Source organism: Saimiri boliviensis, chromosome 14 (genome assembly GCF_048565385.1).
Source record: "Saimiri boliviensis isolate mSaiBol1 chromosome 14, mSaiBol1.pri, whole genome shotgun sequence".
NCBI lineage: Eukaryota > Metazoa > Chordata > Mammalia > Primates > Cebidae > Saimiri > Saimiri boliviensis.
In genome coordinates this window covers 15,023,496-15,046,321 of record NC_133462.1, presented here as the reverse complement: position 1 = coordinate 15,046,321, position 22,826 = coordinate 15,023,496, and the positions used below count along the sequence as shown (strand labels likewise).

General features: G+C 51.4%; 1 protein-coding gene and 1 non-coding gene across 2 annotated transcripts; one reads left to right on the top strand and one right to left on the bottom strand.

The window, feature by feature from the left end:
* DEDD2 (death effector domain containing 2) lies at positions 1-21,800 on the bottom strand. Its single transcript, XM_003943205.4, has 5 exons — positions 21,683-21,800; positions 20,732-21,097; positions 19,194-19,313; positions 13,205-13,345; positions 1-1,225 (listed from the first exon to the last, which is right to left on the bottom strand). The coding sequence occupies exons 2-5, from the start codon at positions 21,057-21,059 to the stop codon at positions 834-836; spliced, it is 981 nt and encodes a 326-aa protein (XP_003943254.1). The 5' UTR covers positions 21,060-21,097; positions 21,683-21,800; the 3' UTR covers positions 1-833.
* Positions 5,967-6,073, top strand: LOC120362834 (U6 spliceosomal RNA). Its single transcript, XR_005578636.1, has one exon. It is a non-coding gene; the product is annotated as a U6 spliceosomal RNA (small nuclear RNA).
* Positions 21,801-22,826: the final 1,026 nt, after the last annotated feature.

Here is a 22,826-nt window from a genome sequence, read left to right as displayed (position 1 = left end):
TCCTGATGCCCACCTATGCCCCTTCCAGGGCAGTTTAATTGGTACCATTTGTAAAAGGTCTTTTCCATCACCCCCAAAGCCTTTGCATTCCCTTCCCAAAAAGGCAGCCGTTTTCTGATCTTGGCCCCATGTGCAACAGTAGGCCTTGGTCTGCCACAACACTCCCGTGTGACACTCCGGGTGAGAGTCCAAGTGCAAGTCTGTGTCCAGCTGTGGGTAGCAGGGGGAAGGTGAGGACAGTCAGGTCTGTATATAGAAGCCAGGCAGGGCCCTGGCTGGCTGGAGATGTGTGGGCAAGGTGAGCAGGCCCCATGTGCACCCCAGCTCCGGTAGCCACTAGTATGGCTGAAGCCCAGGGTGTGGTCAAATTAGAGGTCCTGAGAGAGAAGCCCTTAGGCCAAAGAAGTGTGTGCTGGGAAGCAGGGCAGGGGCCCAGGAAGATCTCAGAAGGGGCAGTGTGAGCATGAGTGTGCGTGTGCACCTGTGAGTGTACAGACAGCCCAAGATCATAGACGAAATGTGCAGGGGCCTTTGGTGAGTGTGTGGCTGTGCCCCCTCCCTTTGGAGATAAAGGCCCAGGCCCAGCCCCTGCCTCCAGAGGCTAAGGGAGCATACCTGGGGGTAGGAGGAGTTTGGGAAGGAAACTCGGCTAGAAATGGTTTAGGCCTCAGAGCCCACATCCTGTGGGAGGGGCTGTCAAGGGGCCTGCTGTCCTGGTCCTATCACAGTCCTCGAAGATGCTGGAGTGACAGTCCTCTAGGGGTAGAGATGGTCGTCCTCCCAGGAGAAGGTGGCCTGGAGACTCAGGTGGGATCAGTCCTGCCAGTCCTGGATCAGGAGGCCTCTGTTGGGCGCCGCCCCCCCTCCTCCTCCATCAGCAACAGGCGGCGCCGGCCAGCCTCATAGTCAGCCTCATCCACACTGACCAGCAGGCGGACAGCCTCCCGGCCTACAGCCTCTCTCAGGGCCTCAGTCAGGAACACGCCCCGCAGGGCCTGCAGCAGGGCACCACTCAGGTAGTCACCCCAGAAGGCGTCCAGATAGGAGAGCTCTGAGAACTTGATGTCGCACACCACGGAGCCCAGGTCCCTTGAGCGCAGCACCGCAGTGGCCTGCCCAAACACGTCCAGCTGCCGCGCCAGCGCCTGGGGCCGCCGGGATGCCACGCCCTGCTCCAAGGCTGGCCCATGCTCGCAGTACTCAGCTCGAACCCGAAGCCGGATGTCTGCAGGGGATGGACGGATTTGTCAGGGAGGGGGCAAACACTAGGCACACAGCTCACAGGAACGCTACCCTTCCTCCCTCCAGCCTCTTCCCTCCACCCACTTCCGGTAACCACACCCTAGTCCTGACACAGCCTCTCCAGCTCTGTGGAGTTCCCTGACCAAGTACATCCTCCTCTCCAACCCCACTACCTCCTCACTGCTCCAACAAGCAGGAAGGCTCCACCTCAGCATTGCCTCTCTTCGGCCAGGGGGCTCTTTCCCTAGATCTGCACAGCACTTACTCCCTCTCTTCCTGCAGTTCTTTCCTCAAAAGCCCCCTTGCCAACAAGACTCACCTAGGCCAACCTATTTACAACTGTAACCACCTACCCAGCCCCATCTGCAACATGCCAGGTCCATTGTTGCCCAAGGCACTTCTCACCTTCTAACCTCCTCTGTTACTATCTGCTCGTCATCTGTCTCTCTATACTGGGAGCTCCCAGTGTGGGGAGACAAATAGGAAGGAAGGGGTTTTTGTCTGTTTTGTTCACTTGTGTTGTGGCACATAGTAGGTGCTCAATATGTACTTGTGAAGAACTAATGCATAAGCTAATGGACTTGCCTTTAGGCAACCAGCCTCACACCCCACCCCCAAACTATGAGATTCACAGAGGGCCAACCACATCCCTATCCCTCCCATCCACCTGAGCCAGCACTGAAGGGTCCTGACCGGGCCTGGGAAGCCTGCAGCTGGACCTGTGCTGGCTCTGCTGGGAGTCAAGTGCTCTCCTGCCACAGAGCTGCTAAGATGGTGGGTTGGGCCGGGCGCAGTGGCTCAAGCCTGTAATCCCAGCACTTTGGGAGGCCGAGGCGGGTGGAACACGAGGTCGAGAGATCGAGACCATCCTGGTCAACATGGTGAAACCCCGTCTCTACTAAAAATACAAAAAATTAGCTGGGCATGGTGGCACGTGCCTGTAATCCCAGCTACTCAGGAGGCTGAGGCAGGAGAATTGCCTGAACCCAGGAGGCGGAGGTTGCGGTGAGCCGAGATTGCGCCATTGCACTCCAGCCTGGGTAACAAGAGCGAAACTCCGTCTCAAAAAAAAAAAAAAAAAAAAAAGATGGTGGGTTGGAAGCCCAGAGCCGCTGGGGGCCACTGCGCCAAGAAGAGAGAAGGAAGCCTACACAGGGCCAGCCACAGAGAAAAAAAGATTCCTGAGATCATTACGTGAGCCCAGGATCGTAGCTCAATTTTCAGCTACACTCAAAAACTCCCCTTTTTGCTGAAGCCAGCTTGAATTGGTTTCTGTCACAACTCTCCCCACATCTGCCCAAATGAGATGGCAGCTGTGTACAAGGCGCAGGACACTGGACTTCTGAGGCTATCCCTGTAATCATGAACTTGGACATACTACCTCTCTTCTAGGATTTCTGAATTCCCACCTATCACCTGGGCTACTGACAGTATTCCCTCTCAACACACCCAATGAGGCTGTCCTCAGGATCAGCTGTGAGCTGGAAATAGCAGCAGCCAACACTTAACAGAGTGCCGACTATCTGCCAGGCACTACACCAAGTACTTGAATCACAGAAATTCATTTAACCTATAAATGACCCTGTGGGGCAGGTCGTCTTATCACCCCCAAATTACAGATGAAGAAATGGAGACCAAGAGAAGTGAAATGACTCACCCAAGGTCACACAGCCAGGCAATGGCAGTGTTTGACAGAGGTCATTTAACTTCCTATGTCGCTGAGAGCAGGCTCCTTAATCATGAAGTGGATTCCCACACAGGAGCCTTCAGCGGTATGACCTGTGACAAGTCACAACCTCTCTAAGCAGGGGTTCCTGCCTAAACCAGGGGACAATTCCTGCTGTGAGGAGCTGTTAAGAGGATTAAAGAGAGAGCAATGGATAGACAAGAACAAGCTAGCACTGCATGCAGCACCTAAGGGGTGCTCCTGGAATGGCAGCCACCAATTCCCCTGATAAACCAGTTGCCTGACCCTTGGGGATGTAGTAGAATCAGCCCAGTGGGGCAGGGGCCACCTAAAGCCCAATTGACAGATGAGAAAACGAGGCTCTGAGAGTGAACGTCTCATGCTGTGGCTCCCTTCTACTTTGACAGACCATGTCAGCCAGAGCAGAAAGAAGGCAGGGCCCCTGCTGCCCAAGACAACTTCACACCCCTACTTCCTCCTCCCACCCCAAACCCTTCCTCTTTCTGGCTCTAGGGGAACCCCATCCTCACCACTCAAGGCCCAAAGAAGCCTGCCCAGCCTCAGCCCCCAGGCCCTCCCACGGCACTCAGGCACAGCTGTCTCTATCCAGAGGACCAGATCCTTGACTGCATCCTTGACTCCAGTGAGCAGCTGGCCATGACCTCGATCGATGTGGGTGGGAGAGCAGGGGGCTGGGAGGAGCAGTGCCTGTTCCAGGCCACACAGGGGTGGTCAGCCATAGAGGTAGGACCAGGTGGCAGAGTCCCACAGACCTTGAGGTGAGTCTCAGCTCTGCCACTCTCTAGCTGTGGGGCCTTGGGCATGTGACCTCACCTCTCTGAGCCTGTTTCCCCATCTGAAAAACAAAGAGGTCCCTGCTGCACATTGAGGTCACAAGGATTAAATGAGGCAACTCATAAAATGCTTGACTCACAGCCCTACAACACAGAAAGCACCCAGAAACAGGAACTGTAATTTCGACACCCACCTCCCTACCCCAATGGCCCTCACCCAGGCCTTCACCTCCCTCTCGTGGGTTCCTCAGCCAACCCTCCTCCTTGGACTCCTCCAATCCCTGCCATGTCCTCCCATACCCTACATTCCAGTCACAAGAAAATGTTCCCACTAAGAGCCTTACTCACAATGACCTGTCCACCTCCTCCATCCAGAACACACACCAAGGCTCAGCTCATGGGACCCCCACATCCTGTACAGTTGAATCCTCTCTCAGCTCATCCTTATCCCCAGCATGGATCTCTGGTGTAAGTTCTCTATTCATTCAGAGCCTCCACCACATCAGAGTAGACAGGAGGCAGGGACAAGGCCAGGGCACATCTCTGTGTCCCTGTTCAGTCTCTTATTGAACAGATATTTCATGAATGCCAGGCATGCTAGGGTGACAAGAGGGCCCTGCCTCAAGTGGGACAGGGAGACATGTAACCCAGGTAGGAAGCACTCCTCGCAAGCCAGGCCCTACTCAAGGGCTTTCCTCTCTCAGCTCACCTAATCCTCAGAGCACTCAGCCCCGTTTACAAATGAGCAAATCCTTTGGCAAACCACACTCCCACCTCTGAGCTGGAAAACATGATCACGGTGCACAGGGAAAAGACAGGGAGGCGCCACCAGGCAAGAGGAAGCATCGAGCCTCTGCTCCACCCTTATTAGCACCCAATCACGTGCTTTACCCCTCCCCAAAATAATCATAACAGGTGACATCTGCTTATAGCTTTTATTACAAGCTGGCGTGGGTGCTACATACTTCATATCTGCTGACCCTTTTAATCATCCCCACAACCTTATGAGGTGATGCTGTTATTAACCATTTTCTGCATATGGGGAAATTGAGGCACACAGATTGAGTCACCTGCCTAAGGCCACCAAATAGAAAACTGCAGAGCTGGAATTTTACCTGAAATGTCTGGCTCCAGCGCCCGAGCTCTTAACTACCCCGTCCTGTTTGCTACCTCACACAGAACCGTACACATCAATACGTAACTAAAAGACATCCTGAGGACCAGCAGAGAAACTAGACAGGGCAAGTTATAGTTTAGATTGAAAGGATCAGAGAGGACCTCTCTAGGAAATGACATTTGAAGTAAAATGCAGAGGACAAGTAAGTTTAGAAAGGAAAACAGGAAGGAAGAAAAGGATGGCATTCCCATGAGAGATGAGCATTCATGGAAGTCCAGAGAGAAAATTAACTTCAGGCCTGCACAGGCTAAGGGGCCAGCATGGTAGGAACATGGAGAGGAGAAGGGTACTAGGGGAGAACGGGTAGCTGGGTCAGGGAGGCTGATCCCAATCACCAGCAGACTCAAGATTCTAGGACCTCTGGAGGTGACCACACTTCTCTGCACCTCAGTGGCCTGCTGTGTAAACAAGTCTCCCCCTACCACCTGCCCGCATGGAGCTACTGTGAGGATTCAGGGCTGAATGCAAAAAAAGAGGGGAGGGCCAAGAAGGCCAGGCATGCAGACAGGACAGGAGGCCAGGACCTGCCAACTCAGGGGCAACTCCAGCTGTGCTGCGAAGTGGCAGGTGGGTAGGAACAGGGCCAGAACAGCAGGTGGGGAAGGGCCATAAGTAGCTGTCCAGGATGGGAACAGTAGACATGGAGATAAGTGGAGGCACTGTCTAGGTGTGGCCCTGAGGGGTGACGCGGGAAGAGTACCCAGCACCATGTGCACTGGACCAGGTGGGGAAAAGTTCCCTGTCCCTGGGAGGGCAGGGGACAGGTGCCATGCCTTCCTAGAGAGGAGAGCTGCTCTTGCTTCCTGCACTCAGGTGGGTCCAGCACCCTCTTGTCCCCCACCCCCACCTGACCAGTCTCTCTTCTGCAGCAGATGGGATTTGAAGTTAAATGGGCTTCTCAGTGGCAGACCAGGGCAAACTCTGAGGGAGCAGGCCCTGGGCTGGGTGTGTCTGGGAGCCCAGAGATGAACCTCACTCAGGTCTTCCCTCCAAGAGTTCCTAGTTGGGTGGTGATAGGGTTGGGATGTGTGTTCGCTCCAAATCTCATGTTGGAATGTGACCTCCAGTGCTCCCTTTGGCAGCATATATACTAAAATCGGAACAATACAAAGAAGATTAGCATGGCCCCTGCGCAAGGATGACACACAAATTTGTGAAGCGTTAAAAAATTTTTCAAAAAAAATTTTAAAATGAAAGAAAAGTGACCTCCAATATTGCAAGTGGGACCTGGTGGGAGGTGCTGGATCATGGGGCTGGGTCCCTCATGAATCCCTTGATGATGAGCGAGTTCTTACTCTGCTATTTCCCATGAGAGCTGGTTGTTTTTTTTGTTTTTGTTTTTGTTTTTGTGAGACGGAGTTTCGCTCTTGTTACCCAGGCTGGAGTGCAATGGCGCGATCTCGGCTCACCGCAACCTCCGCCCCCCTGGGTTCAGGCAATTCTGCCTCAGCTTCCTGAGTAGCTGGGATTACAGGCATGCGCCACCATGCCCAGCTAATTTTTTGTATTTTTAGTAGAGACAGGGTTTCACCATGTTGACCTGGATGGTCTCGATCTCTTGACCTTGTGATCCACCCGCCTCGGCCTCCCAAAGTGTTGGGATTACAGGCTTGAGCCACCGTGCCCAGCCGAGGGCTGGTTGTTAAGAGTGTGGTAGCTCCCCCACCTCCACCTCTCACCATGACTGCTCCCCTTGGCCTTCCACTATGAGTGGAAGTTCCCTGAGGTCCTCAACAGAAGCAGATGCTGGTGCTACACTGCTTGTACAGCCTGCAGAACCGTGAGCCAAGTAAACCTCTTTTCTTTACAAATTATGCAGTCTCAGGTATTCCTTTATAGCAACACAAAAATGAGGCTGGGGCTCCCACAGCGCTGGGGAATGCTTCCAGCCTTGCTGGAAAGAGGCAGCCAGTGTACTGCAGTGGAGAGACCCCACTCCCCACCCCCACTCCTGCCACCACACCAGGACCAGCATCAGCCCTCTCTGGACAATTGTGGGACCCCCCCAACATCTTGCCTCCATGCTTGCCTCACTTGTCTCCTCTCCACAACACAGCCAGCGTCATCATGTCAAATGGAAAGTTCTTCAACTCCTACTGAACTACTGAATTGAGGCAATGATGAGAAGCTGCCTCCAACTCCAGAGAAGGATATGCAGCCATCATCTGATTCCTGATAGAGGGGCATAACATGCCCTCAGAAGTGAGCTTGAGGAAAACAAAATATCAAACCACAATTTGATCAAGTCTCTCCAGAGCCCACTACCAATCTTCAGGAAATACAAAAGACATAGAAGAATACACTGAATCGACCCTACTGCAGGATACAATCAGCAAAACCCAGTCTTCAGGAAATGCTACAGGACGACTGCTTTCAAAAAATACAATGCAAAGCAGAGAAACAGAGATGGCAGGGGAAAGGAGAGACATCAGAGAACCTATGTTAATGAAACAACTGAAAATCTCAGCACTGATCAGATATTTGATAGTAGGGAGTGATGAAATTTTTTTGGTGTTACACCCTATTTTTATTTTTGGCCAGGCACGGTGGCTCACACCTGTAATCCCAGCACTTTCGGAGGTCAAGGCAGAGGATCACTTGAAGCCAGGAGTTCAAGACCAGCCTGGCCAACATGGTGAAATCCCTTCTCTATTATAAAATTAGCCAAGTGGTCAGGTGCAATGGCTCATCCCTGTAATCTCAACACTTTGGGAGGCCAAAGCAGGTGAATCGCCTGAGATCAGGAGTTTGAGACCACCCTAGCCAACACAGTGAAACCCTGTCTCTATTAAAAATACAAAAAATTAGCTGGGCATGGTGGCATGCGCCTGTAATCCCAGCTCCTTGGGAGGCTGAGGCAGGAGAATCACTTGAATCTGAGAGGTGGAGGTTGCAGTGAGCCAAGATCACACCATTGCACTCTAGCCTGGGAAACAAGAATAAAACTCCATCTCAAAAAAAAAAAAATTAGCCAAGTATGGTGGCTGTAATCCCAGCTACTCAGGAGACTGAGGCATGAGAATCACCTGAACCTGGGAGACGGAGGTTGTAGTGAACTGAGATCTCTTAAAAAAAAAAAAAAAAAAAAAAAAAAAATGGGGGCCGAGCGCAGTGGCTCACACCTGTAATCCCAGAACTTCAAAAGGCTGAGGCAGAAGGATCTACTAAAAATACAAAATTAGCCAGGCATGGTGACACATGCTTGTAATTCCAGCTACTCAGGAGGCTGAGGCTGAAGAATCAATTGAACCCAGCGGGTGGAGGCTGCAGTGAGCCAAGATGGTGCCACTGCACTCCAGCCTGGGCAACAAGAGCAAAACTCCATCTCTTAAAAAAAAAAAAAAAGCTCTTTTCAAACGTCTACAGATGAGATTATAGGGCAATCAGAATTGACTCCAAAATTCCTAATGATCTTAATATGAGATCAGCCATGAGTTGACAATGGCTGAAGCTAGTCTATTCACTTTGGTATGTTTTCCACAGAAAAAATTCCAGGGGCCAGGCAGTGACTCATGCCTGTAATCCCAGCACTCTGGGAGGCCAAGGCAAGTGGATTCTCTTTGAGCTCAGGAGTTTGAGACCAGCCTGGACAACATGGCCACATGGCGAGACCCTGTCTCTACAAAAAACATAGAAATTGCCAGGCGCGGTGGCTCAAGCCTGTAATCCCAGCACTTTGGGAGGCCGAGGCGGGCAGATCACAAGGTCAAGAGATCGAGACCAACCTGGTCAACAAGGTGAAACCCCGTCTCTACTAAAAATACAAAAAATTAGCTGGGCATGGTGGTGTGTGCCTGTAATCCCAGCTACTCAGGAAGCTGAGGCAGGAGAATTGCCCGAACCCAGGAGGCGGAGGTTGCGGTGAGCCGAGATCGCGCCGTTGCACTCCAGCCTGGGTAACAAGAGCGAAACTCTGTCTCAAAAAAAAAAAAAAAAAAAAAAAAAAAAAACCATAGAAATTAGCCAGGCATGGTGGGTCATGCTTGTAGTCTCAGCTACTCAGGAGGCTGAGGCTAGAGAATCACTTGACCTGGGAAGCAGAGGTTGCAGTGAGCTGAGATCACACCACTGTGCTCCAGCCTGGGCAACAAAGTGAGATCCTGTCTCACAATTTAAAAAAAAATGACATGGGCCGGGTGCGGTGGCTCGAGCCTGTAGTCCCAGCACTTTGGGAGGCCGTGGTGGGTGGATCACGAGGTCAAGAGATCGAGACCATCCTGGTCAACATGGTGAAACCCCGTCTCTACTAAAAATACAGAAAGTTAGCTGGGCACGGTGGCGCGTGCCTGTAATCCCAGCTACTCAGGAGGCTGAGGCAGGAGAATTGCCTGAGCCCAGGAGGCGGAGGTTGCGGTGAGCCGAGATCGCGCCATGGCACTCCAGCCTGGGTAACAAGAGTGAAACTCCGTCTCAAAAAAAAAAAAAAAAAAAAAAAAGACAAGGAAAAAACAAAGCTGATCCTGTCATTCAAATCCTCCAACTGCTTTCCATAATTTAAAAAAAATGCAAAGCCTATGCCCTGCAAGATCTGCCCTGGTTCCCTCTCCTGCTCTCACCTCCTTGGGGTCTCCACCCTACTCCTCCACCATTCCTGCCAGTTTCCTTGCCATCCTCCATGCTGCCCTTGAGCACTAGCACATCCACTTGGGCCTGCGCACCTGCTGTCCTTTCCATCAGGAACACCATTCCCCTGACATCTGAAATCTCTCTCTCGGCTTTCTCCCACCAGAACACAAGCTCAATGAGGGCAGGGCCTCCCATCCTGCTGACCTAGCATAAAATAAGCACTCTATAAATCCATATGGAAACCCAAGTTTCAGCCAAGCTCTGCCACCTGCCACTCAGACTTGTGACAGCCTTTCCCTGAGCATGCCTCTTCCTTTGCAAGATGTCAACCCACCTCAATGGCTGTCTTGAGAATTCAGGGCCACCACAGATCCTGAGAGGGACATGGTCACTCAAATGTCCTGGATCTAAGCCCAGGACCCCTAAGGTGCCCTTCCTCACTGTCTCAGGAACTTGGGAGTTTGTCTAGTTTTATCCCTCTGGAAGGCAGCTGGATGAGGGTCACAGGTATCACAGGTGAGGAGGGGGCAAGCATGGCAGGTCTCTTCCTCAATTAGTCCTCCTTCCACCGCTGGCATTCGGCCTCTCTTAGAGTAAGCCATCCCATTTTTCAGAGAGAAAAACAAGGGCCCAGATGGGGAGAGCCTCACTACAGCCCCACCCTGCCTGGTGAGTCAGCAGTCAGAACTGATCACCCATCTCCCATCAAGACCCAGCCACACCCTGGTTAACAACCTCCTCGCCTCCGGAAAGAGACCCAAAGCCTTCCTTTGCCTGTCCCTGTCTTCCTTGAGGCAATGACTCTCTCACGTGCCCAGCCAGCCTGGTGGCTCTGGAAATTACTGGCTGATTTGCGGGAGAGTCACCACTAGGCAGCAGCCCCCTCAAACCCTGCTCTGCAAGCCCACGTAGCTGCCTGAGGACTCAGGGCTGGCTCTCTAGGTTAGTTCCTTCTAACAGCACCCAGCACAGGTATCTGCTGCCTCATTTATGAAGCTGGCGTGATGCCCACTCCCTGGGGGGTCATGATGGGCACTAGGAGGGTCAGGTGTACATGCTTTGTAGGCCGGAGAAAGCTCTGCAGAGGGCAGCAGAAAGCACCCCTAGGGCAAGGTCTCCTGGAAGACGGGACACACCAGCATCTCACCAGCTCCAACCTGGGACTCCTGACCTCCAGCTTCCACATTGGCCTCCTCCGCTGAACCCTTTCACCATAAGCACCTGCCGCTCCCCTCGTGCCTCCTCTCCCCCGCAGCAGCCTTAGCCCTAACTGAGTGGAGGTGCTCGGTACCACCCCTGGCCTCAGGTTTCATTAGAGCACTTGTCACTAGCTGATGCCATCTGCTTCACTGGCTTATTTTCAAGTTACCTGTCTCACCCACTACTACATAAACTCCTAGAGGCTGGGGACTTTCTTCATCTGGTCCAACTCTGTGCCCTCCATGCCTAGAACAGTGTCTGGCATAGAGATGATGCTCACTAATAAAAATTTGATGAAGGAATTAACAAACCCTTCCTTGGCTCCCCTGCTTCCCCATCCACTGGAATAAAATCCAAACCTTCAAGACTTGCCCCCTGCCTCATCTCCCCCTGCTCCCACCCACAAAGCCTCTGCGCCAGACAGACTCGGCCCGGACCACATCCAGCTGGGTACACTGCACACATGGTTCACTCTGCCAGGATCACTCTTCTCAGCTCCTCTTCCAGCTTCCTTGAGCTTGTTCTGAACATGGCACCTCCACAAGGAAACTGGGGCTGGCCAGGAGACTCCCTGCATACCCCAGAGCCCCTGCACTCACAATACCTGTGGCACCTATCGACACAGCCTGGCTGCCACTTCCCTCATCTGTCTTCCCTGCAGTCTGAGAGCTCAAAGACCATATCTGATCCCTTCTTGTTCCAAAGCTTGCCCAACTAGAGAAAGAAGTACTATAGATGAGACTGTGTCCTCCCCACAGGACCAAGTGGAATTTCTCTAGGGCAAAGTCTAAGTAGTCTCCACAGCAGAGCCCCCAACCTACCCAATGCACAGTGTCTACAGTCAGCCCTATGGCCAGTGCCCTTATTTCCTAAGTCACTTCTCCTCACCTTTTCAACACGACCCTGAGGCCAGACCTCTGCCCAGTCCTCCTCCACGGACCTCATAGCCTCTTCATGCGATTTCCCTGCTTCCACATAATTTAATCTACTTAACACATGCCTAGCAGAGCACCTAATAGATGCCCAGTGCCTCCTAAACACTTTGCAAACCCTAACTCCGTTATTAACTCATTTTCCAGATGCAGTTAGAGTTCCTTGAAGAGGTACCACATCATACCACCCTCCTGCTTAAAACCCTCTGACAGTGCCTGATGCATGGAATAAAATCCAAACTCTCACCCTTGTTGTGGCCCACCAGGCCCAGCTGCTTGGGCCACTGCCTGGATCCTTCACCTGCTCCCACTCTCTCTTTGTGGCCCTTATCACTATCTAAACTGATCTTCGGTTTCACTGGTCACCTAATGGGTCAGCTTCACAAGAGCAGGGAACCTCACTGCAGCACTCCTGCCGCAGGCACACTGTGCAGCAGCAATAGCGAAAACAACTAACCACTGCATAGCAGGTGCCCGGGCTGGGTGCTGCTCCTGGCATACCATGGATGAATTTGTTTTCCCAGAACAATACAAGCAGGGAGACACAATTATCAGCCTCATTTTACAGATGTGGAAACTGAGGCGGATGGCTAGGCACAGTGGCTCATGCCTATAATCCCAGAACTTTGGAAGCCCAAGGCAGGTGGATCACCTGAGGTCAGGAGTTCAAGACCAGCCTGGCCAACATGGTGAAACCCCATCTCTTCTAAAATTATAAAAATTAGCCAGGCATGTAATCCCTGTAACACCTGTAATCCTAGCTACTCAGGAGGCTGAGGCAGAAGAATCGCTTGAACCCGGGAGATGGAGGTTACAGTGAGCCAAGATCATGCCACTGCACTCCAGCCTGGGTGACAGAGTGAGACTCCGTCACAAAAAAAAAAAATACAAAATACAAAATTAGCCTGGCATGGCGATAGGCACCAGTAATCTCAGCTACCTGGGAGGCTGAGGTAGGAGAATGGGTAAAACCCGGGAGGCGAAGGTTTCAGTGAGCCAAGATTATGCCACTGCACTCCAGCCTGGGCAACAGGGGTAGACGGTGTCTCCAAAAAAAAAAAAAAAAAGGGGGGGGGGGATAAGGAAAGAAGGAAGGAAGAAGTGAGGGAGAGGAAGGGAGGAAGGAAGGGAGGGAGGAAGGGAGGGAGGGAGGGAGGGAGGAAGGAGCAAGCGAACAGGTGGAGAGGTTCAATTACTAACCTGAAATCAATTTACTTAAGGGCCAAGACCAGGATGTAAATCAGGCAGCCTGACCCAGGATCGTTGTTTTTCCCCACTTGATATGCTGCCACTACACAAGAAATGTCTAAATAAGGAAACCCCTGCAGATGTTTGCTGAACACACAAATGAAAACTAGGTCAGGGGGTTGTCAGGAAAGGCTTCTTGAAGGAGGTGGCACAAGATTTGACACTACAACAATGGGCAGGATATAGAGAGACAAGATGGCAAGAGAAAGGACAAGAATTCCACTGTGGTGAACGAGGGCTGCCACCCATCTGCTGGGTGTGTCATATGCCCCAGACAAATGCTCATTCCTCCCACCCTCTGCCTCTATAGTCTGCCCTGGGCATTCTACATGCATTGTCAAGGCCCCCAGGCACCTACCACAGGTCACTTTGCCTTCGGAGGAAGGTCTGGCAGGCTCCGGCTGCTGCTGGGGTGCTGCTGGGGCCCCTCTCCGCCGCCGTCTGGCACCACCACTAGGCCGACCCCTACTCCGCCGCTGCCGCTTGGTTGGGGGGGAGCCTGAGGAGAAAAAGATGAGGCAAGCTGAGGACCAAGATGACAGCTAGAGTGCCCAGATAGATGCCTAGAAAAGAACTCAAGATGGCCTCAGTCCTAAGCCCCTGAGTGAGCCCCACTGCCTCCCTTCCTCAGTGGCCCTGTCTGAAAGATGAAGAGTACCATACCTAGCATCATCTAGAACTCCTGACCTCAGGTGATCCACCCCCAGCCCTTGGCCTCCCAAAGTTCTGGGATTACTGGCGTGAGGCACCAAGCCTAGACCCACACTTCAGTTTTGTCTTTTGACTCACGTAACTGATTTACACATTTAAAAAGTTATAAGGAAATAAACCATGAAATGAACACAAAGAGGTTGGGCAGACAGTGGTTGCCACCTATAATTTTAGCAGTTTGGAGGCAGCTGGATCACTTGAGATCAGGAGCTCGAGACCAGCCTGGCCAACATGGTGAAACCTCATCTCTGCTAAAAATACAAAAATCAGCTAGGCATGGTGGCGCCTGCCTGTAATCCCAGCTACTCGGGAAGCTTAGGCAGGAAAATCACTTGAACCCAGGAGGCAAAGGCTGCAGTGAGCCAAGATTGTGCCACTGCACTCCAGCCTGAGCGACAGCATGAGACCATCTCAAAAAAAATAAAAATATAAAACACAAACAGAAGAAAATGAACCTGGCCGGATGCTGTGGCTCATGTTTGTAGTCCCAGCCTGCAGCCCAGGAGTTCAAGACCAAGCTGGAACCTGGACAACATGGAAAAACCCTGTCTCTATTTTTTTTTTTTTTAAAGGCCAGGTACAGTGGCTCACGCCTGTAATCCCAGCACGTTGGGAGGCTGAGGTGGGCCGATCATGACCTCAAGTGATTGAGACCACCCTGGCCAACATGATGAAACCCTGTCTCTACTAAAAATGCAAAAATTAGTAGGGCATGGTGGCGGGCGCCTGTAGTCCCAGCTATTTCAGAAGACGGAGGCAGGAGAATTGCTTGAACCCAGGAGGCAGAGGTTGCAGTGAGCTGAGATGGCACCACTGCACTCCAGTCTGGTGACACAGCAAAACTGCCTTTCAAAACAAGAAAAATTTAGGCCGGGTGTGGTGGCTCACACCTGTAATCCAAGCACTCTGGAGGCCAAGGTGGGCGGATCACCTGAGGTCGGGAGTTCAAGACCAGCCTGACCAACATGGTGAAACCCCGTCTTTAAAAAAATAAAAATAAAATAAAATAAAATTAGAAAAAAGGGGCGGGGCGCGGTGGCTCAAGCCTGTAATCCCAGCACTTTGGGAGGTCGAGGTGAGTGGATCACGAGGTCAAGAGATCGAGACCATCCTGGTCAACATGGCGAAACCCCGTCTCTACTAAAAATACAAAAAATTAGCTGGCCATGGTGGCGCATGCCTGTAATCCCAGCTACTCAGGAAGCTGAGGCAGGAGAATTGCCTGAACCTGGGAGGTGGAGGTTGCGGTGAGCCAAGATCGCGCCATTGCACTCCAGCCTGGGTAACAAGAGTGAAACTCCATCTCAAAAAAAAAAAAAAAAAAAAAATTAGAAAAAAAAAATCAGCCAGGTGTGGTGGCACTTGCCTGTAGTTTCAGTTACTCAAGAGGCTGAGGTGGGATGACTACTTGAGCCCATGAAGTCTAGGCTGCAGTAAGCAGTGATTGCGCCACTGGACTCCAGCCTGGGAAACAAAACCCCTCAGAAAAAAGAAACAAATGAGCCTGATTGTACACATAATTGGTAACATGAATACTCAGATAAAAGAATTACTTCAAGTAACTTAAGAAAATTCTGACTGTAAAACCTCAATGGGATATGCTCAGAGAACAAGAACCACAAATAAAATCTATGTTTCAATCACTAGATACAGTAAATAGTTGTAGTGACTTTGTTATTTTGATGCTATTTCACTACTGTTGTAAAATAAATTAAGCAAATCCACATCTTAATGTTGGTAAGAGCAAAGACTCAGTATAAAAGAGTCTGGCTGGGGTCTGGCACAGTGACTAATGCCTGTAATCCCAGCACTCTGGGAAGCCATGGTGGGCAGACCACCTGAGGTTGGGAGTTCAAGACCAGCCTGACCAATATGGAGAAACCCTGTCTCTACTAAAAATACAAAATTAGTTGGGCATGGTGGCACTACTAATTACAGCCTCCTGAGTAGTAATCCCAGCTATTCAAGAGGCTGAGTCAGAAGAATCATTGAGGTTGCGGTGAGCCAAGACTGTGCCACTACACTCCAGCCTAGGCAACAACAGCAAAACAGTCTCAAAAATAAATAAATAAAAATAAAAAAGTCTGGCTGGGAGTCGTGGCTCACACCTATAATCCCAGCACTTTGGGAGGCCAAGGCAAGCAAGTTACCTGAGGTCAGGAGATCAAGACCAACCTGGCCAACATGATGAAACCCCATCCCTACTAAAAATACAAAGTTAGCCAGGGGTGGTGGTATATACCTGTGGTATATAGTAGTATAGTCCCAGCCACTTGGGAGACTGAGGCAGCAGGATCACACGAACCTGGGAGACGGAGGTTGTAGTGAGCCAAGATCATGCTACTGCACTCAGAAAAAAAAAAAGTCTGGCCAGACACGGTGGCTCATGCCTATAATCACAGCACTTTGGGAGGCCAAGACAGCTGGATCACCTGAAGTCAGGAGTTCCAGACCAGCCTGGCCAACATGGCGAAACCCCATCTCTACTCAAAGTACAAGCTACTCAGGAGGCTGAGGCAGGAGAATTGCTTGAACTCACAAGGCAGAGGATGAAGTGAGCCAAGATCACGGCATCGCACTCCAGCCTGGGCGACAGAGCGAGACTCCGTCTCAAAAAAAAAAAAAAAAAAAAAAAAAGTCATGTTTTTCTTTCTTTGTTTAGAGTTGGGGTCTTGTTCTGTTGCCCAAGCTGAAGTCCAGTGGCATGCCACTACACCCGGCTTTTTTATTTTTTCTGAGACAGGTTCTTGCTCTGTCACCCAGATTGGAGGGCAATGATGTGATCTCAGCTCACTGAAACCTCCACCTCCTCGACTCAAGCAATCCTCCTACCTCAGCCTCCTGAGTAGCTGGGACAACACACACACATCACTATGCCAGGCTAATTTTTTGTATTTTTTATAGAGACAGGGTTTTGCAATGCTGGCCTCAAACTCCTGGGCTGAAGCAGTCCACCTGCCTCAGCCTCTCAAAGTGTTGGGACTACAGGTGTGAGCCACTGCAGTCGGCCAGGTTTTTTATCTTTTTAGAGACAGGGTCTCACTATATTGCCGAGGCTGATCTTAAACCCCTGGCCTTGGGCAATCCTCCTGCCTCAGCCTCTTAAAGCACTAGGGTTACAGACATGAGCCACCACACATGGCTATAATGTTAATTTTAAATTTAAAATATTAACAGAAACTTTTTGAAAAGTCTCTAGCATTGTTCACTGAAAGAACCTGGACACATTATACACACTCAGCACTCAGGTTTTAGTCTCTAAATACCACAGCTACCTTGATAAATAGCTGATTCTAAGGTGGGGAAGGGAAAGTCCCAAATGAGCCCAGGACACCTTGCAGTGCCACAAAGCAGGAAGCACCCAAAGAATGATACAAACACATGAAGAAGACACAAGAGGCTAGTCAACTGGAACTTAGGAAGAATGACTGACTGTAACAAGTCAATAAATAGTGAGTCTGTAGTGATACTCAAACTCAAAGAGGCACTAGGGGAATATCTCTTGCAAGAATTCCAGCTAACAGAGAAGGAAAAAACAAATTAGAAAAATCATTATTTTGCAAATACCAGTATGATAACTGGTTCAGGCAGAGCTCACAGATGCAAAATTCACTGAGTAAATGTCTGTTAGGGAACACGACGTGCCAAAGTACCACTCCACAGACTGTTTACTAGCCATAAGAACTAAATGTCCCTTCACATTGGAAAAACAGGGCAGCTATCCCCTTAACCGAGTGATCAAACTTTCCCACACAGGAAAAGCCAGGCCTTACATGCCTGGGAATGTACTCCAATATGAACTAGATGGCAGCAACCAAAGAGTATTCCTGTCAAAAACGTATAAACTGAATCTAACCAAGTCTCAGACACAATTCCCATTTAACAAGAAACGTAAAGGAAACAGAGACAAGTTAAATGACTCCATCAGGAAACAAACAGAGAAACAATCAGGACATTCTACAAAACAACCAGCCTGCTAGTTACAGGAAAAAAAAGGTATACGATATAGAGGGAGTTTCTGTGCTATGGCAGGAGACTAAGGAGACATAACAACTGGATACATACCAACTCAACTACAAACAGATTCTGAACAGTCACACAACAATCTGGGGATATTTTAAAATAAACCATTAGAATATCAGAGAATTCATGTTTATATTCTTAGGTATGATAATGGTCGTAAAGTGGTATAGGAGAATATCCTTATTCTCCATGGATGCCTAATTTGGGGTAAAGCATCCTGATGTCTGTAATTTACCTGCAAAGGGTTCAACTAAAAAACCAGAATTATATATACACAAAAAGCAAAAGTGGCAAAATCTTAACAATTACTGAAACTAAGTAATGTTTACTGTACCAATCTTTCAACTTCTATAATCCCAGCACTTTGGGAGGCCGAGACGGGTGGATCACGAGGTCGAGAGATCGAGACCATCCTGGTCAACATGGTGAAACCCCGTCTCTACTAAAAATACAAAAAAATGAGCTGGGCATGGTGGTGCATGCCTGTAATCCCAGCTACTCAGGAGGCTGAGGCAGGAGAATTGCCTGAACCCAGGAGGCGGAGGTTGCGGTGAGCCGAGATCGCGCCATTGCACTCCAGCCTGGGTGACAAGAGTGAAACTCCGTCTCAAAAAAAAAAAAAAATGAGAGGTGGTGGGGCACAGTGGCTCACGCCTGTAATCCCAGTGCTTTGGGAGGCTGAAGTACATGGATCTCTTGAGGCCAGGAGTTTGAGACCAGCCTGGTCAACATGGTGAAACCCCATCTCCACTAAAAACACAAAAAAATTAACTGGGCATGGTGGCATGCACCTGTAGTTCTAGCTACTTGGGAGGCTGAGGCAAAAGAATTTCTTGAACGTGGGAGGTGGAGGTTGCATAGAGCCGAGATCACACCACCACACCCCAGCCCGGGTGACAGAGTGATACTCTGCCTCAAAACAAACACACAAACAAAGAGTGGCTAGGCATGATGACTTATGTCTGTAATCCAGCACTTTGGGAGGCTGAGATGGGAGGATCGCTTGAGGCCAGGAGTTTATGACCAACCTGGTCAATAACAGGGAGACCCTAAATCTATAAAGGATGAAAAAATTAGCCAGGCATGGTGACAAGCACTTGTAGTCCAGCTACTTGAGAGGCAGAGGTGGGAGGATAGCTTTAGCCCAGCAGTTCGAAACTGCAGAGAGCTATGATTTCTCCACTGTCAGACCAATCCCCTATCTTGGAAAAACCAGACCAAAAAAATAAAAATAAAAAAAACTGAGGCAGTGAGAATAAGTTAATTGGGGCATGGCAATTAAAAGAAACCAATTAGAGATACTCAGCATGAATAAATCTCAGAAACATGTCTGGCAAAGACAGCCAAGTACAGAGGAATACCCACAATGTGATACCATTTAAATGGAATATGAAAACATGCGCAACAAATTCTGTATGTTGCTTCAGAACAGATTTTCTGTAGCACTGAAAACATACAAACACACAAACACATACACACACACACACACACACACACACACACACACAGTGAAAATAAGACAGAGTAACTCCTCAGGTCCCTTCCTTCCTTGATGGGCACAGTTCATAAGGAAAAGAGGGGTGCTGCCAACACACCTACCCAGCTGGGCTTACCTGTCTCCCACTGACCCTGCTGAGAATTTGCAGAACTGCTTGACTGCCGACGGCGACGGCAGCTACCCTCTGTCCTCTTTGAAGAGCTGGAGGTGCCATAGCTATAGCGTTCTGGAGACACTGGAGGAAAAGAAGAATGGGAAGAAGCAGTCAGCCTCCTGGCCCTAATTCCCACCCCTAGAAGAATGCCTGCACCACAGGGTGCCTAAGTTCCCCAGAGGTCAAAGCCCAATATACCCACTCACTCTCAAACACCTCCAGCAGAGGTTGTTTCCTGAGACAGAACTCATCATCACTTGCGGCAATCTAACCCATGTCTACAACAGCTCAAACTGTCAGTGTTATTCTGTCAAGGACAGGATCCCTGCAATGACCCTTGGCCTTCAAATCAACTGCCCCCAGCTCTCCCCAAGGAGTAAGCAGCCTCTGTGCAGGTTCCCAAATCCATTCTTCTAGAGCTTGATCTTCAAACATACATATCCAAGAACACTGTCAGCTCTTCCCTACAGCTGTCTTTCTCCTGCTTACCTAAATCCTGTGGGCTAACTCTAGGCCAAATCTCCCCTACCGAAACTAGCCACTGTACCTTTAGTAACCCACCCAAGGGCTCGACAGTCTATGCATGCACAGGGCAACTGGCAGCCTGAACCACTCCCAGCTTCTCACCTCAAGACTGCTACCCTTTGGGGGCACTTCCTTCACGAGGATTAAGGACATCAACTCTGGGAACAAGCTGGCTGGGTTTGAATCCTGGCTCCCACACTTACCAGCTACGATCTCTGCAAGCCCCTTCATGACATAACTTCTCACCTGCCTCTCTCCCCTAGCTTAGGTGCCCTCTGCTCCTGCCACACTGGCCTCTGATGATGCCCAACTCATTCCCACCTCAGGCCTTGGATGCTCCCTGGGATTTTCTCCCCTAGGGCCTATGCATGGCTGGCAGGGCAACCTCAGGGCAAAGCCTCCCTTCACCTTGCTGCCTTCCCGACTCTCTCTATTCCATTACTTTTAGTCTTCCTACAACAGCATCTAAAAGTAAGTTCTCTGCCTTACTGTCTGATTGCCCCACTAAACTTAAACTTCATGGAACAAACACCTTGTCAGCCCCATCATTCTATATTCCCTAGGCCCAGCAAACGGGACTGTTACTATACATGCAAACTGCTTCACTTCTCTGAACTTGGTATATTCCCAGTTAGGGTGAAGACAGTAACAAGACTTCCTTGTGGGATTACTGGGAGGCTATATGGTACTAGTTTACATGAAGGGCTTACAGCTGTGCCTGGCAGGAAACAAGCCCTCCGTAAACAGGAGCCATAATCATCATCACCAATGCGGCCAAATTCCACTAGCTCACCCCTCCCAAAGCCAGGCTTCCTCCCTCTTGTGTTTCTCACTGATATTGTGGGAAGAGGGAGGAGTGGAATGGGACGTAAGCTACCTGATATGGCACTGTCCGTATCAGAGCACCAGGGAGACCCAGCGAGAGCCAGGCCCTCTCCTCCCAGGAAGTGTGACACCCTCCCATTCAACCGTACCTGGCCGGCGCCGCTTGCGCGCCAGGTGCGGCAGCAGGTCGTGGCGGGCCAGCACGCGCAGGAGTTGCCCCAGCAGCCGCAGGTTGCTCTCGTCGCACTGCCCGCGGCGCTCCAGCTCCAGCAGGAGCTCTAGGCCGCTGCGGGCCCGGGCTAACCCGCCGGCGGCGCCAGGGGCCTCGTCCAGCAGAAAAGCCAGGAGCTCCAGCTCGCACTCGGTCAGTTGCCCGCCCACCACCTCGAACATACGGTGAAGCGACAGCATCCCGTAGTAGTCCAGGCACTCATCCTCCTCCCAGCACGGGGCCGGGGTCGACCCGGATAGCGCCATTCCCGGGGGAGGGAGGCGGAACAAGCTCAGAACCCGGCCTAGAACCCACACAGCGAGGAGGGGGCAGTGGTCAGCGACGCGGAGGCCCGAACCCCACACCGCCAGCGCGTCTCCCCCGCCCCGTCGCGCCGGGCAGGGCCGCTCCCACACCCCCAACCGCCTCGGCCTCCCCCTCCCCCAAGAGGGAATGGCCCCGCCAGAGGTCCCCTAGGAATAGGTCGGGACGCCAGAGCCCGCTCGGCTTCTGCCCCCTCACCGTGGTACGTTCCAAGCTCTCCTGAGGCCCCGACCAAACGGTGCGGCCCAAACAAGCCTCGGGGCCCACCCTGGGGCTCCCTGCCGACCGCCCCTGACTCTGGATAGGACTGCCCAGACGAGCCGCTTGGCTCCATCCAGTGGTACCGTCCGAGGAGTCCCCCGGCTCAACGCAAGTGGTACCGCCCGAAAGTGACCCTCTGCCCCCCACACTGAGGAGCGACACAGGAAGCCCCTTTGCTCCACACAGGTGGTACCGTCCGAACCCAACACCCTCGCCCTGCAAGGGCGGCCCCGCCGGCTCCCCAGCGCCCAGGTGGTTCTATCTACCCGCCACCAGCCACCATTAGGCCTCTCTGGATCCTCACCAGATTCTGGCGTCCGGTGACTCCTGGGCGACGGCCGCAGCCACTTGTTTTGGATCTTTCTGGCACCTTCTCTATTATTACGCCTGCGTCACCTCGCCCCGCCTCCTTCCCCCAACTCGCGCAGGTGCGACCGTCACGCCCCTTAAGCGCATGCGCAGAACGGGGCCTCCAAGCCCCGCCCCCAATCGAGGCGTCTGGGCTCACGGGTGCCGCGCTTGCGCAGAGCGAGAGCGCGCAGCTTCGAGGGCTGTGTCTGATACCGGATTCCAAGTACCTACCTACTGCCGGTGACTAAAGCCACCGGGGCCCTGTAGCACCACGTCACGAGTAGTTGGAACTATTCATCTCATGGACTACAGCCCCCTCCTGATCACAACCTAGACACCCACATCACCACTGCCCCTACTTGCCTGTGGCAAACAAACACAAGCACTACATTCTCGGCTCCCAGTAACTCCCAGGCCTTATATGATCTGGTCCTGGGCACTCCTCCATTAGATTGTCCCTCACTTCTAGTGACAAGAAGAAATCTACATCTCAACTATGCTGTCTCATGATCCCAACTGGAAACCCCCTCCCTATCCCAATCTATAAGTCCCTTCCCCTGATAGAGACCAGAACTCCCTTATCTCACCTTCAGGACCGATACCTCCTTCCAAGCCGCAACAGAACCTTCCTTTCCGACTGTGGACATCTTGATGGCGTTCGTAACAATCCCCATCACAGTCAGACGTCTCCACCCAGAGCCAAAAACGGCCCCTCTGTAACCCCTTCCAATCTCTGTCTAACGGGGTCGCCAAGATATCCGTTCCCTAACTTGCAACAACTACAGAGGATTTTCAGAGGAATCAGCGTCTAGGGTAGGCTGTGGTATATCTGCGTCCCCTCACCGTGGGGCCTTGAGTGTGATGGCCGCCCCACTCCCCGCTTAGGTGATTCAAGGTCAGGGCCTGCACTTGCTTGAGACCAGTACCCTCCCTGGACCGGTTCCTACGCCTAGAATTAACTCCTCTTGGGAGTCGGGAGACCTGGGTTCTGCCTAGCACTGGCCCAGTACTGACTCTGCTTGAGCTGCAGCAGCGAATTCAAAAGACTCGGCTCACGTCTGTAATCTCAGCACTTTGGGAGGCCGAGGTGGGAGGAT

Excerpts from the sequence above, each read along its gene's own strand:
- DEDD2 (XM_003943205.4), bottom strand. The coding sequence starts at position 21,059 with ATGGCGCTATCCGGGTCGACCCCGGCCCCGTGCTGGGAGGAGGATGAG. Across the intron at positions 19,314-20,731 it reads GCGCAAGCGGCGCCGGCCAG|TGTCTCCAGAACGCTATAGC; the intron begins GTACGGTTGAAT and ends CTTTTCCTCCAG. Across the intron at positions 1,226-13,204 it reads CGAAGGCAAAGTGACCTGTG|ACATCCGGCTTCGGGTTCGA; the intron begins GTAGGTGCCTGG and ends CATCCCCTGCAG.